Source organism: Meleagris gallopavo, chromosome 1 (genome assembly GCF_905368555.1).
Source record: "Meleagris gallopavo chromosome 1, MGAL_WU_HG_1.1, whole genome shotgun sequence".
NCBI lineage: Eukaryota > Metazoa > Chordata > Aves > Galliformes > Phasianidae > Meleagris > Meleagris gallopavo.
This window is the reverse complement of record NC_139404.1, coordinates 8528715-8543835: the sequence shown is the minus strand read 5'-3', so window position 1 is coordinate 8543835 and position 15121 is coordinate 8528715. Positions and strand designations below refer to the sequence as shown.

At 39.4% G+C, this 15121-nt stretch overlaps 1 protein-coding gene across 2 annotated transcripts in view; it reads right to left on the bottom strand.

Moving 5' to 3' along the window:
* The window catches only part of SEMA3D (semaphorin 3D), a 142498-nt gene that overhangs the window by 56320 nt on the left and 71057 nt on the right, over positions 1-15121 (bottom strand). For both annotated transcript variants that reach the window (XM_010715211.4, XM_010715144.4), the window contains exons 4-7: positions 14344-14406; positions 12514-12633; positions 8345-8438; positions 4992-5120 (exon numbers count right to left, since the gene is read on the bottom strand). In XM_010715211.4, coding sequence (XP_010713513.1) covers positions 4992-5120; positions 8345-8438; positions 12514-12633; positions 14344-14406 — 406 coding nt within the window. The remainder of the gene's footprint in view (positions 1-4991; positions 5121-8344; positions 8439-12513; positions 12634-14343; positions 14407-15121) is intronic.

Sequence of the window (15121 nt, the reverse complement as noted above, 5' to 3'; positions counted from 1 at the left end):
AGCTGGACTGCCAGAAGTACAGGGCATTAGAAGACACAAAGGACAGTGCTCACCTCATTTTCCTTTAACCCTCTATAAGCCAAACTTTTAACCTAAACTTATCCAGCTCCTCTCTCAGGGAAGGACAGAAAGGGAAAAGGAGGAAAGTGGTAATAAAGAATCTTATTTTAGGACAGATTCCTACAATAGGTGGAGTGAATGTCACCTCTGTCTGTAAATTGCAGGCAGAGAACGGAAATGGCTGAGCTCAGATGGGATGCTAGCTTTTGCCTGTGTAAAATCCAGTGAGCTGAATCCCAACCAAAGCACTCAGGACATAAAGAAGTCACTGTCTGCAAGTATCCATCCCTGATAAAGTTGATTTAGTTGAAATAAAATTAATAATAATAATAATAATCAAGCAAACAAACAAACAAATTTCCCCCCAAAACCCAAAAAGATTAACGCAGGCAGAGGAACACTCATCCTAACTATGACTTTAGCTTCCTATCAAGGAGAGAGGAATGTGCAGCTGGATGTTTGCATGCAGTTCCAGTGGGTGGCTTTGCCTTCCAGAGCAGGACTCCAGTCCCACACATCTCACCCAGTGCCCCGGATCTGGGACAGGCTGCTCCAGCCAACAGATTCTCCAGCCCTGCATGATGAAATCTGAGCAGAGGCAGCATCCTTCAGCGCCACTGTGAGCAGGAGTATGAGCTGCATAAGCGTGAGTCATGGGAAAGATTAGCTGCCTTCCTCCCTTTCTCCTTTGTAGAGAGGCTATTCAGTCATTGAGATTAAGACATGTCTTAATTAGTTAAGATAGAGATGCCCTGCAAGGAACTGGGAGGTATCCTGTACATTTTTCCCTTGTGCTTTGTCTTTTCCTCCTTTCCTCCAGAAAAGAATAATCTTGTTTCCAGAAATGGAATAAAGACAAAACTTTTAAAAAATTAAGGTGCATTATAGCAAAACTTCCACAGCTCACTGGAAAAAAAAAAAAAAAAAAAAAAGGAAAAAAAAAACAACTTACAAATTTTATCCTTATCCTAAGTAAAACACGAGTCATGCCTAGAAATAATTTATTTATAATGGTACAATTACTCAAGTATGTACAACTTTTCCTGGAGGTCTAACATATGTTTGGTCAATGGGTGGTACTTTTAGGGAAAAAGGGATTTAGATGAGGTGAAGGTTTTAAAACTAAAATCAAGTAAATATTTTCTTTACACCAATACCAGCTGAAAGCAAAAAGCGTATGAAATTGGTAATGCTACACAATAAACTAGCAGTGCATTGGCTGCCCTATGGCTTACTGCAGAATTGATCCCATCATTTAGTATTGCACTCAACATTTTCTCCAAATAAGACCATTTTAAAATATTAAAAGCATCCAATTTATAGCCATGCCTTGTAGTACAACACTGCATGGTTTGTGTATAAGTTTTAGACAGAGGGTGGTTGTAGATTTTATATGGCTGGAAACAGCTTACACCTGAAGAATATATGGGGTCTTCAGCACAGGATAATTTTGACATTACAATCTAATACAATGAAGCTGTTTTTCAAGCCTAGATATAAAAATATATTACACTCCTTAAAAAACTGTCACAGATACAAGCACTTTAAGTGAAAACAGAATGAATCATTGAATCTTTTCAGTTGAAAGTACCTTTAAAAGTCATCTAGTCCAACTCCGCTTCAATGAATGGGGACATCCACAGCTAGATCAGGTTGCTCAGAGTCTGATCCAGCCTGACCTTGAACGTCTCCAAGGACACAGAATCCACCACATCTCCAGGCAACCTATTTCAGTATCTTACCACCATTACTGTAAAATACTTTTTCCTTATGTCAATGTAAGTCTCTCTCTCCTTTTATTTTGAAAGAATTTCCCCTTGTCTTATCACAGTGGACCCTGCTAAAGAGTTTATCCCCTTCCTTCTTATAGCCTCCCTTTAGATACTGAAAGGCCTCTATCAGGCCTCACCTGGGGTTTTCTCCTCTCCAGGCTGAACAGCCCCAGCTCTCTCAGCCTGTCCTCACAGGAGAGGTTTTCCATCCCTGGGATCATTTTTGTGACCCTCTTCTGGATGCACTTCAACAAGTCCACATCTCTCCTGACTGAGGACTCCCCATCTGGACGCAGTACTCCAGGTGAGGCCTCACCAGCACAGAGCAGAGGAGCAGGATCACCTCCCTCGCCCTGCTGGCCACGCTTCTTTTGATGCAGCCCAGGATACAGTTGGCTTTCCGGACTGTGAGGGCACATTGCTGGCTCATGTCCAGCTTGTTGTCCTCAATGTCCTTTTCAGCAGGGCTGTGTTCCACTCTTACATCCCCCAGCTTGTACAGATAGCAGGTGTTGCCATGACCCAGGCACAAGACCATGCACTTGGATTTATTGAACCTCATGCGGTTCATGCGAGCCTGTCTAGGTCTCTTTGAATGGCATCCTGTCTCTTGGGCACAGCTTGGTGCCTCCCACAAATTTGCTGAGGGCACACTCAATTGCATTGTCAGTGTCACTGATGAAGATGTTAAAGAGCACTGGTCTCAGTACTGGCTCCCGAAGGACATCACTTGTCACAGATCTCCATCAAGACATTGACTCATTGACCATCACTCTCTGGTTATGATCTTGCAACCAGTTCCTCATCCGTCATACAATCCACCTATCAGATTCAGATATGTTCAATTTGGAGAGAAGGATGTTATGAGGGACCACGTTAAAGGCCTTACTGAAGTCCAGTAGCGCTTTCCTTCTCCACTGATGCAGTTACTCTATCACAAAAAACAACAGGGATGGTCAGGCAGAACCTTCCCTTGGTGAAGAACACTGATTATCCCACATTACATCTCCCTCTCTTTCATGTGCCTTAGCATAGCTTCCAGGAGGATCTCCTTCATAATTTTCCCTAACACAGAGGTGAGTCTGTGGTAGTTCCCTCAGTCATCCTTTCTACCCTTCTCAAAAATGGGTTCTATACTACCTTTTATCCAATCACCAGGGGCCTCACCTGACTGCCACGACTTTTCAAATATCATCAAGAGTGGCTTGGCAACTAGATCAGCCAATTCCCTCTGGATTCTGGAATGTATCTAATTAGGACCCATTGATTTATGGATGTTCAGGTTCCTCAGGAGGTCACAAACCTGATCTTCACTTACAATGTGAGAAGCATCATGCCCCTAGATCCCACCTTCTGAACTATCCACACAAGGGCTCTGTGTAGAGCAGTCACTAGTGAAGGCTGAGGCAAAGAAGTTGTTGAATATCTTAGCCTTCTCCTTGTTTGTTGTTACTAGCTTGCCTTAACTGCTCACTAAGTGGTACACCCTCTTGGATTTTCCTCTTCTCTGAAACATGAAATGAAAAATCAGTCTATCAGAAAGTCATACCTTCACCTCAGCCTCCAAACTAAAACACAAATAGTTCTCAGTCCTTTAGTTTATCCCGTGTTCTTGTACTGTTCCCTGGTCTCAAACTGCTCGTGAAGAAACAATAGCATGAAGAAATGCTTGGAACTGGATATTTAAACTATAAGTTCTTTTGGGCTGGGAACTGAGCCCTCTTTCATTCTGCTGTAATGCTCATCGAGGTGGATCTGTACTAATGATAACACCAGATGCTCCTTATGAGCACTTCCCAATAAATCTTTATTTCTGGGATATCATAACATCCCTTAGGAAAGCAGCTACTCTAACTGCCTTTCCATACTAAATACCAGAAAGCAGCCAGTGATAAAATCAGATGTTAGATATAATTATTAGAAACAACTGCCTCCTGGATGGACTCATGCTGGCTCACCCATACTGCACACATATCAGTTCTGGTCTATGGGACATTTAGAAACGAGAGGGAGGAGAAAAGAGAGGTGGGACAAGAGAGATATTAAGCCATATACTTGAAGAGCACAGGAGATGAAAGTAGGTAAAGTTAGCAGAGTCAAGTGTGAGATCTTTTATCAGTCCACAGGACTACATCTATTTGGACAGGTAAAATGACTTGAAGTGGCTTTTCTGCTACTCCTCATCCCCCAGGAGGAATCTGGCGGTTATGGAGCCACAACTAGACAGAAATATAGGGCAAGAACTTAGGTGGAGGAATAGAAGTAGAGAAATAATAAGAAGAACATTTCCTCTTGTTGAGGTCTCAAAGAGTTAAAAGGCAAAATTATGTCTTTCAGAAGTTGTCTGCTGGGAAGACAACTTAACCCTGTGGTCAGCAGGCCTGGATTTACAATGCATCCATAGTTACACAGGCAGCCTGAAACAAGGCCAGTGTTGCCACATCTTTAAAGACAGCTGACAGCTAAAAGGGGGATGCTTTAATTGAGCAGGGTTAGCCTGTGAGCGAAGTTTTCCATGTTACTCTGTGTGTGGTTTGAGACTGGCTGGGTGTAAATGCAGCCAGTTTTTTAGAGGGTTTACTAGCTCAGAATGTTTTTAACGGGCAAGGAAAAGCAGTGTTTTATTTGGGAAGCTATTTTAGGGTGCCCATAGTGGTTTTAAAATGACCCTCACAGCAACAAAGAGTATTTTTCCCTTCTAAAAAGGAAAAAATAAAATAAAATAAAATAAAATAAATCTACCTAAAAACACTGAACTTTCAGTCTGTCATTTCAACATACTTTAGGGAACAGTTTTGAACAAATGATCGGAAAAAAAGTTTAAAAAAATTATTCCAACAAAACTGGAAATAAAAGCATTTTAGTCATGATAGTATTCCAATTACAGGACTATATATAGATGTATAGGTTAAAGACGGAAAGAACTATTAGGTCCTACTTTCCTCCTCTTTCCTTAATTAGCATTTTCACCTCTGACTTTTCTCAAGTACATTTTTGTTCCACTGAGCTTTCTCCAAAAAAGCCTACATAATCCAAAGATACCATGATACAATATCTATATTTATACTTACTGGGCATATATTTATTTAAGAAAGGGGCTATTAACTTCAGAGAAGCAGGGACAATGCAAATGACAACAGCATATGTTTGGGATCTTACCAGTAAGCCAGTAATGTTCAGAAATGTCAGTTCTGATGTAATGGTGGTCGTGAGAAGGACCCAGGGAACGTGTTAGAGCAGTGTCTTTGCCAAGGAAATCAGAAGCTGTTCCAGCATAAAGATACTCATCTGCAAATGAAAAAGCGATGAGGTTTCCACATACATAAAGTAAACAAATTAAAACTTTGTATTTTGTTGGGTGAACAACACCTGTGTCTAATTTGCCTATGAACTAATTTAATACTTTGAAGTCTGTTTGTTACTTTATTGGGATTTGTGGTTTCACGAAATTTCTTACATTTAAATGGACGTAGCATTTGTAATTGTATCCTTGAGAAATTAAGGAGTCCATGTCCAATTTTCAGATCTTCTAGGCAACTAGCAAAGCAAATCCTTCCAGGTCCTAATAAGGACACAGCTAAAGACATAATGGCATACCTAAACCAAGCATCCTGCTCAGTGGCACTGACCATGAGCTTGCAGGCTGTAATGCAGACACAACCATCTATCGATTCAAGTTAGCCTTTGTCCTAGCCTTGTCCCACCACATGTGGCTTGGCTGCTCCTGGGCTTGAACTGGGAATTTGATGGATGCTCCACTATAGGAACTTCATGGCTTGGCAATTTCCTGGAGTAGGGACCTCTGCCCAACACTTCATTCACAAAGAGGAATTTAGGCACTAGGGGAATTCTTCTCAACTATGTAGCATGTTAATGGTAGGAATATGGCTACAGACCCAAATTGTGATCATTTTAACACAGTGAGTTGTTCCACTAAAATAAATGAGACATTTTGCTTGAATAAGACAGCCAGAAACGGTCTCACAAAGAAACGGTATTTATAATACTGCGCAGGGCGTTTGCTACAACTGCAGTAACTATTTATTTTTCTGACATCTTTTTTGGGACTGTAAAACTACACAAATGTAGGAATTGCACAATATTTTCTGCTTTCCTTTGAATCTCAGTATTTTTCTAAAAAGAAGCAAAGAAATGGTATTGTTGTGAAATTAACTGTATTGTGCATTTTACAACAATTCTCTTTTTTTTTCTTTTTCTGTAAAAATAACAAGATAGCTTTATCAGGTAGGAGAGCTTTGTTTCTTATTGGCTTGCAATAAGAAATTTCTTCAGTTTGAAAAAATAAAGAAGGTTCATATTCATAAATAATAATCATATAAAATGCTGCATGATACATAAAAATACTTTTCCAGGTTTTCCAATGTTCTGAGTGGAAACATTTTGCAAGATATTTCAGTGAGAACCCCTTGGTTAAGAGTGAACTCCGAATAAATACCATTCAACATAAATCATAAATATTGTGTGGTTTCATTTGCAAAAGATGTAAACATGCTTAAAAAATAAGACAAAAAGAAAACAAAACTAAGCAAAAAACCACAACCACTGACCCACAAAAAAAGATCCGTCAGCTTTCTTTTTGCTTCATTATTACTCTTACTTATGTATTATTTCCATGACAGTACTGGAAAGCACATCTTTCAGACAGCATGTCGCCTTTGTAAAGGAACAATAGTGCGTTCAGAACAGTATTTGTCATAATGAAGAATGGGCAGAGTAATTGGTGTTTGCTAACTGACAGGCACTCAGTGATCGATAAATCCAAAGGACTAACAGAAAATGCCCATCCTTGCCCAGGCTCTGCTGACAAGGCGCTTTCAGCACTTCTCATGGCTTTTGATACCTCCCAGCCCATGTTTCAGTTATTTCCAGAATGGTTTTGGTGAGCACTAATTTGTAACAGAAGATGGATGACAAACAGGTGATTTTTCAGTTAGAAAGCCTGGGTTTTCCAATGGTATATAATATAGTGTTGTATTTTACTTGGGCTAAAATGCTGTGTAGAATTCAAAGACAGATTAGATATTTCTACAAAGAATGAAAACACTTGCAATTAACCATTTACAGGAATGGAAATATAGGGCAATATTAAGCTCATATTTATACCTGATTACAAATGCTTTCTGAAGGATGCAAGTAATATTTATTGCTATTTTGCAGATAAATAAAAGCAGGTGCAGAGAAACACTATGAAGGCTATTCCTCTTGCCAGTACAGAGATGGGAACTGAGCTCCCCTGAGTCCCAGTGCAGTATCTTATCCATGAGTTACACTGCTCTCCTAGCACTTTAGGAAATAAAGCAATCATCCAAAGATAGGTCAAGAACACATTCTCTCGTCAGGCCTGTAACTCTTTACAATGCTCCTTGTACAGTATAGTGAAGCACTTGATACCAGGCATAGTGCAGGAAGGGATGCTCAAACAACCCAATTACCAGTTTTATCTAGCCTGAAAATTCTTACATACTGAAGATTATGTTTTAGCAAAGCACAGCAGCTTCTTCATCTCCCAAGACTCAGTAGAAAAGTCAATGCACTAGTCTGCTACTGGAATTAGCCAACACTATAATAAATCACAGAGCTATACTTCATTAAGACAAAAAAAAAAAAAAGAATAAAGTTTCTAGAATTCCATTTTAAAAATAGACTTCACAGTCATTAAGTAGTACTAGGCGTCCCTGAAAAGAATAAGCACTGACTTTAATCTATTGTTTTTAATAAAGGAAGTCCTGCCCCATCTGTTGGGTCAGAATCGCAAATCATCTATCTTATTATCAGAGAAGAAAGACTGAACATTAGTCATATTCTTTTTATAACACAGTGACCAATACTTCAAAGCATTGTCACCACTGCTCTTTGGTTGTAAATGAAAACGTCATGGTGCTTCACTCTTATCTTGTATTCATAGGCTTGATGGACAAGTTAAATGAAAATTGTCCAAAGCTATGAACCAAACCATGACAAAAGTGGCTCCTATAGTGGTTTGAAATCCGGAGGTCAAGCTGACATTCCTTGGTACCAAATGTCAGACCACACAGTGCTGCGATGCATGCAGCATGCAGATTGCGCTATCTTGTTCCTAGGCTTCCAGCTTCAGAAGTGGCTACTCAAGTAAATAGAAGCCTCAAAAATGTATTTATGGAAATAGCAGATGTCAGCAGACTTCAAAGGACAGAACATATTGATAATTGCAGAAAGAGCCCTAGAAGCACTTGAAACTTTGTCTGTCCATGTGTTGGTTTGTCTTTTTTTGTTGTTAAAGGAGAAATGACTGGGTGAGGATGAAACCCTGCTCAGCTGGCAGAGACTTCACAGTCACTCAGGTTTCTCTGCTTTTGTTGATGTGTTTCCAACTTTTGGTGTCAGCAGACTGAAGGGTTCCCCCAGGTCCCAGAGCACAAACCAGCATCAGAAGCATAAGCGGTGTCAGAGCAGCTCTGCTGGTGACATCTGCTGAGCCTCTGACCCCAGTAACTGCTCTGATGATTTCTTACCTGCCATCACTGATGCAAATGGCTGCTGAGGATCGAAAGGACATTTCAACCTGCCCGACTCCAAGTTCTGAGTATCCAGCCTGAATATTGTTTCCTGAGAATAAAGACATATTCATTATCCTGGTGTGGCTGCAGAGAAAAACTCACTCAGACAAACTGCTTTGCTAACAGATGAAGTGGAGGTGTATCATATCACATAGCTGAGTTGTCATCTTAGAGTTGATGTAACAGTTCATGCCCCTGTTTTACATCTGGATTTTTTTTTTCTGCTTATCATTTTTATGTATCTTGCTACTCTATAGTGAAAAATAAATCTTGAAAAAATATCATGATTTTCAGGAAGAAAAAAAGATGCACTGTTCATTTCAAATTCAAAGTAAAGCCTGGATTGTGCTTAAAAGGCACTAGTGTCTATTTGTGAAAGTGGCTGATGGACTATGTTGCAACAGGAGACTCAGAAGGGATTCTGGCTGAGTCCTAAATTTCTCCAGGGACTGCTGAATACTGTTCACGGCAGACACGGTTCAGCCCCTTTAACAGGAGCAGCATATGCTCTCTCTTGTTATTTTTAACAAGGCTAACGATACAAGAGATGTTAGAATAAATCCCTCCTTGTAGTTCCCAAATGCAGCCATCAATGCTTGGGTCACAGAACAAGGGTACAGAGGAAGATAAAGGAAATAAATTATTTAAAAGTCATTCCTTATGATTTCGGCGGGCAATTTTGCATTTTTTGATTCAATTTTTGTAAGCACTGCTTTGAAGTTTTATTAGTTTGGAACAGCCCAAGTGGACATTTTCACATATTCCTTTCATCAGTTTTCTAAAAGCACACGTAACTGAAACACACAGTGTATCCTTCTGAAGGCAAACATTATTAGGATGAGTAAAGTCTTAGTAGGTACAGAGCGATTATTTTAAGAATGTTGCTATTAGAGAAGGGAGACTGCCTGCAGAGGTGTTGTTAATGTACTCTCTCATGGGAAGTGGCATTCAGAATCCCACTGGCACTCAGGCATCAAATCATGATGGGTTTAATGTTTACTGCAGAGGCACAGCTTTTGAAATTAGTTAAAAAGAAACATCTATGATTTAAAACATTATGTAAAAGAGGGTGAAGTGACTTTGTTTCTATAGTGAATTGTTTCTGTAACTTTGCCTCGCAAGAGAACTGAAGAGCGCAAATGACAGCGAAATATGCCCAAAGAGATTCACATAGAATTATACTTCACAACACATTTATTCAATTTATGCTAAGCATACATCAGGCTATAAATAACCAAACATTGCTATTTCATTGAGATGTCTTCTAAACCCCATAGGCTCAGAAGACAAGAGGCCAGAATACTGAATAATTAAGATCCCTGCTTAAGAGGGAAAAAAATCAATTCCAATCAGTGGAGATAAATTCAATTTCCTGCAGCAATTCTAGCTGCTAGAGCAGAATTTAATAGTTAGACAAGAACTATTGTTATCCTCTCAAACATCTGAGATATCAGCTAAACCAAATTCTCAGGCTACTTAGATGGGTTCATCAAGGACAACACTAAAGTAAAACTGAGCATTGTTTTGCTGACAATAGAATATTATTGTCGCATTCTCATTTCTTCTAAGAAATACAGCCCTGATCTGCTCAGAGAACCTTTGTGGTATAACGCACGCCAAGAAGCTGTTCCTATGTCCAGGAATACTCAAGAGACTGAGGACTCTGTAGATCACCATCAAACACTCCAGACTTCAACCACACAAATTAATGGACACAACCATGTATTCACACAGTTAACCTCCTGCTTTCAGTCTGGACAAAGATTTCAAAGAAAAGAGCATCCCTTGGAGACCTGTGGCTAAGAGCATCAGCTGGGCCAAGCCTCTTCTTCACCAGCCAAGAGAAGTTTTGGCAGTGACTTCAGCACTAGCGAGGCTAGAACTTTAATCCCCTTTAATTGTGTGATCCTGTAAGGGATTTGTATGGCTTCAAAAGCACTGTGTGCTGTGGTTTTGAATCACCTGATCCACACTCCTTTCCTGTCTGCTTCTGCAGCATTGGTGCAACCAGCAGGGCACTGGGCAGATCCTCCAGCAGCTTCCAGAGGTCAGCAGGGTGCTGCCTGCTTTCAAAGCCCTGTGAAACTATCTTAGGCTCTGGCTCTCCCAAGCATCCCACAGCTTCCTGGAAGGTTGCTAATTACCAAACATCCATTATACATTCTTACAAATCAGAACTTAAAAAAATCTAAAATAACAGATCTGCAACAGGAGAGCTTTGAATTTCCACACAGGATTTCTGGCTTCAGTTCCTACAAGCAGGAGACTTCTCCAGCTGCCTGTCAAATTCAAGTCAATGGGTTTCAAGAAGAGAGGACTCAGGACTCTCCTGCTATGTCACATTTATCTGGACAGGCAGTGGCTATATTGGCATTTGGAATCCCAGGAGGAAAGGGAAAACATATCTGATGTCATTCAAAGTCACTATTTCAGTAGGATGTTGCAGAAGAGATGCACCAGCAGAAGAGTTGTGAGTAGTGATGAATACTGAACAGCTCACCGTTGCAGCTGAGCAACCAGTAAGTGCAGGACAGGCAGAACTGGGAGACAGTTAGGGGATTAGGGAATACAATATGAGGTTTCTTCTTTCATTTCCTCTCATAAGGTAATCGGTCATATCTAATTGAGAAAGACCCCCTTGTCTAGACTGACCGCCAGACTGAACAATCAGGCCAAATCCATAATTTTATAATGTCTGATGAGAACAACTGTCACAAATGAAGTTACAATGGGACAGTGAATAAGACAGCTCACTAATGACCAAGAGGTAAACCAGAACCTTACACTCTTGTGGAGAGTTGTTCTGCTCAGTTCAGTTGTGGACTTAATCATTCAAGCTCAGGAATCAACATGATACAAGAGATGTAAAGCTTCAGTTGTTTCAACTGGAGTAATCAAAGTAATGAATCAAAGAAGACTAAGTTGTTTCTTTGCAAGCCCAACTGTACAGCCTGTTCCAAACAGTACCAGGAGTATTAATAGCTTATTAGGAAAACAGTACCATCATGCATATTTCAGGCAGCTCTGTAACTTCAGCATCCTCTGGTCAACCAACTCACAGATTGCATGGGTCCCACATAGGACAAGAGTTAATAAAACCTTTACCCTATCCCTTTCCCCTGCCTCCACCCCCCTCCCCCTCCTTTTTTTTTTTCTTTTCTGTAAGCATTTGCCATCGATTTCGTACATCAGCATAAATCCAACACATACATATTTGAGGTCATTGCATTTAATAACTTATCGTTACAACTCACTTTTTATATTCTATAATTTCACTTAGATCCAAAGAAAAGGGAAAGCTATTTCTACAGCAGTGCAGGAAGCCTGCACTACAGGCAAATAACCAGACAGGTCACCAGACACTAAGAGCAGAGACAATGTTATAAATAAAACCAAAGTGTTATACGTATAGGAGTTAAAAAGAGACTTGTGTACTAAGTGGCTGCTTGACACAACACCAAAATGCTTCTGTTGTGGGGGTTACATCTCAAACATTTACCACTTAGGATGGAGATTTCTTTGTCACCAGCAAATGAAGACCAATCAGCTGCTAACTTCAGTGCAGGAATTCAACACTAGTGACCGAGGACACCCAGCACTTAGTGACAGGACTGCAAACCATCTGCAAAGGCCTGAGAGCTTAGACTTTGGCTTAGACTTAAAGACCATTTACAAACTCTGAATTACTCTTGTGCACAAGGGATAGGAAGCCATCCCTGAGGAACAGGAGATATGTGTACATTAGAAGATAGAACAATGAATGTCATCTTTAACTCTGTGTGTGTATGTAAGCAGAAAGTATATGCGGAAATGACTTACAAGAAAGAAGGACATCTGGGTTAAATGTGCTCCTCACTTACTTAATCATGTGGAAGTGACATTCTGAAGAACTCTGTGTATTAAGCCCTACCAAGGAAAGTGCTTTGTTCAAAAGCGATATGCACATATCGAATGTGAGAACACAAGTTCCTGTCTGACCTGCAAAAACCACCATTTACTCTGTTATTTACGCAAGCTGCTGTCAGTTCATTTTTTACGCACTCACATGGTATTTTCCAATCTGTAATGAATGCTAGACAAAGGTTATCCCTTGACGTATTAGAGTAGTGAGAAAATTAAATTACCTCTTTGTGAGTGCCAAGTTCAATGTATCCACAGAGAGGGTGAAATGCTCCTGTGCCACAGACATAAACATGTGTTCGGTTGTAGGGCTGAAGGACCCTAATAAAATTGGCACATTCTGTCTGTTGCAAAGAGAAAAGAGAGAAATGTTAATTTTCATGTTTATTTTTCACTTTCACAGTCCTGTGCTACATTTTAGCCTTAGGATCCTTGTATTTAAACTTAAAACTACTGTAGTAGTGATTGTTTACTAAACAGTTCAAAGTTGTGATGGTTAAAATTTCACAGTGGCTGTGTATCAGGCAGCTCATCAATCAGACTTGCAAGCCCTTCTTTTGTAATGCTTACAGACACGAGGAGCTATGTGGTAACAGTGCAGATTGGACGACGTCTGCTCAGCTCATGCTGTAGACACATTCCCAGTCAACTGAGGTCAGATAGCCACCGGATTTGTCTGCCTACAAATCCTCCTGCCTTTGCTCCTGATTGAGGGTTCTGCACAAGCTTTAACACCAAAGATTACATGATAGAAAGCTCTGTGGCAATCAGAAGGGCTTCAGCATACTTCCAGCGGGATGTTTTGTGTGAGTGACCTCTCTCTGCACCAACCACATCCTGCTGGTCACTTTTATTTGGATCCTTTGGAAAGCTCAGGCCAGTCTTGGCCTTAAGTGGACTTGGTTGTAGCTAGTAAGCAGTCCAGATGGCTGCCATATGCTGTAAGGGTGTTGCATTGGTTGATTATGAAGGCCTGTTGTAGGCTTCCCCAAAATTGAAGAAATATAAATAGATATGACAAGGTATTTAGGAGGATGTACACAAACTATGCATAGGTCCAAGCAACCATCCCTCACCTAAGTGAGAGGCAAGATGCAGAAGCAGTGCAGGAAGCAAAAACGAGAGAGTTATGATGTCTGTCAAAAACAAATATTCCCTCCTCTTGTCTTTTTCCCTTTGTTTAGGTACAGAAATATATCAGCACAAATCCTCCATAGAGACCAGTATCTGAACTTTCCCAGTGCTCAGCAGAGGTGTTGTTTAGCCCTTGTCTGCTGTAAAGATAATAGTGGCAATAAGTTAGGATAAAAAGTTTAAATTCCTCAGACAAGAGGAGAGAGAATATTTTGAGCTGGACTCCACCTTAGTAACAGACAGCTCGACAGAAAACACAAGATTTGTGGAGAGAAAAGAAAGAAATTTTATTATACAGCCAATAAATGTTTACATTTATGGTGGAACTCCAGACACGATGTAATCTGTGCTATGTAAAAAAGATATGAAAGTTTTATTGTATATATGCATGTACCTTATGCACACAGAGATTTCTTTAAGATTTGTGGTTTCAAAGCTATTAGGTCGGAGATTTTATTTTAACCTTAACCTCAGTTGTCTGCAAATTAAGTTAATTTGTAATGTCCATTGCTACTCTGCTTCATTAATCAATTATAATGGAGTTACATTCAGGATATTTCCAAGAAAAGAGCAGTTCAATGAGAAGGAAAGGATTTCCACAACAAAAATATTTCCCACAGTAAAAGTCAGAAGAACATCCATTCATCTCTCAATTGACTTCATTATATACAAGGATGGCTAAAACAATTGCTATATTTAATAGTGAATTTCTGGAAGCATTAACATTTAAAGATACCATGATTTTTAAATGACTCTCTCCTTTTTTTTTTTTTTTCCAATTAGTTCAGGGAAAAAAAAAAAAAAGAAAAGAAAAGAAAGAAAAACCTCAAAAACTTACTAACGGATTTAGTGCATTTAGAAACAAATATACAGATATGCAATATTACCAGCAATAACAAAAATATGGAAACTATACTTACATGGGCATCTTTCCCAGCTAGTTTGCATAATTCCAACTTTTCTTTTGCTGCAGGCCAGTAAATCTGGAAGATAGTTTAAATAAGAGAAAGATTATGAATAAAATAAATAGTCCTGTGACTACTTATAGTTTAACTACCTCCATGAATGAACAGTTAAAACATACTTACACATGTTGAAGAAATTTACATATGAGTAGAAGTAAACTTGGCTTTGAAAACAGTCTTCCATCAGAAGTATCAAGGCTTTATAGCAAACTCCTTGTTCTTTGTTCATTTCTTCATTGTACACATCTACTTTTAGTAAGTACTCAGTTTATCCAGCTAGAACACCTTGTTAGTACAATGAATAGCATGCTTTTCTCAAAGATGAGCCAAAATATCTAGAAATTGAACTGACTGCAGAACTAGGCAATTCAATTTCTAATAAATTTAGTCCAGTGAACATGGCAAAGCAATTTTAGAAAAACAGCTCGCTGTTACTACCAGTGTCCACATGAAAAGAGGTTTTGTTCGAAAAACTAAAGGTAGCTGAAGGGAACAAGAAGTGCATGACAGAAATTAATAGCATGCAAAAATATTACTTTTCAACAATAATCAAGTGTAGTGAATAAAGCATACAGATTTTGAAAATTGCATATATAAGCTTAAAAAAATCATATACCTTACATAATTTTCAGCATAAAATATTACTACTACCTTTTTTTCTTCTTTCATCTGTACAATTCTGTAAATTAGTTTTTGGTGTAAATGATGGAGCCAGATGACAAATCACTGTCAG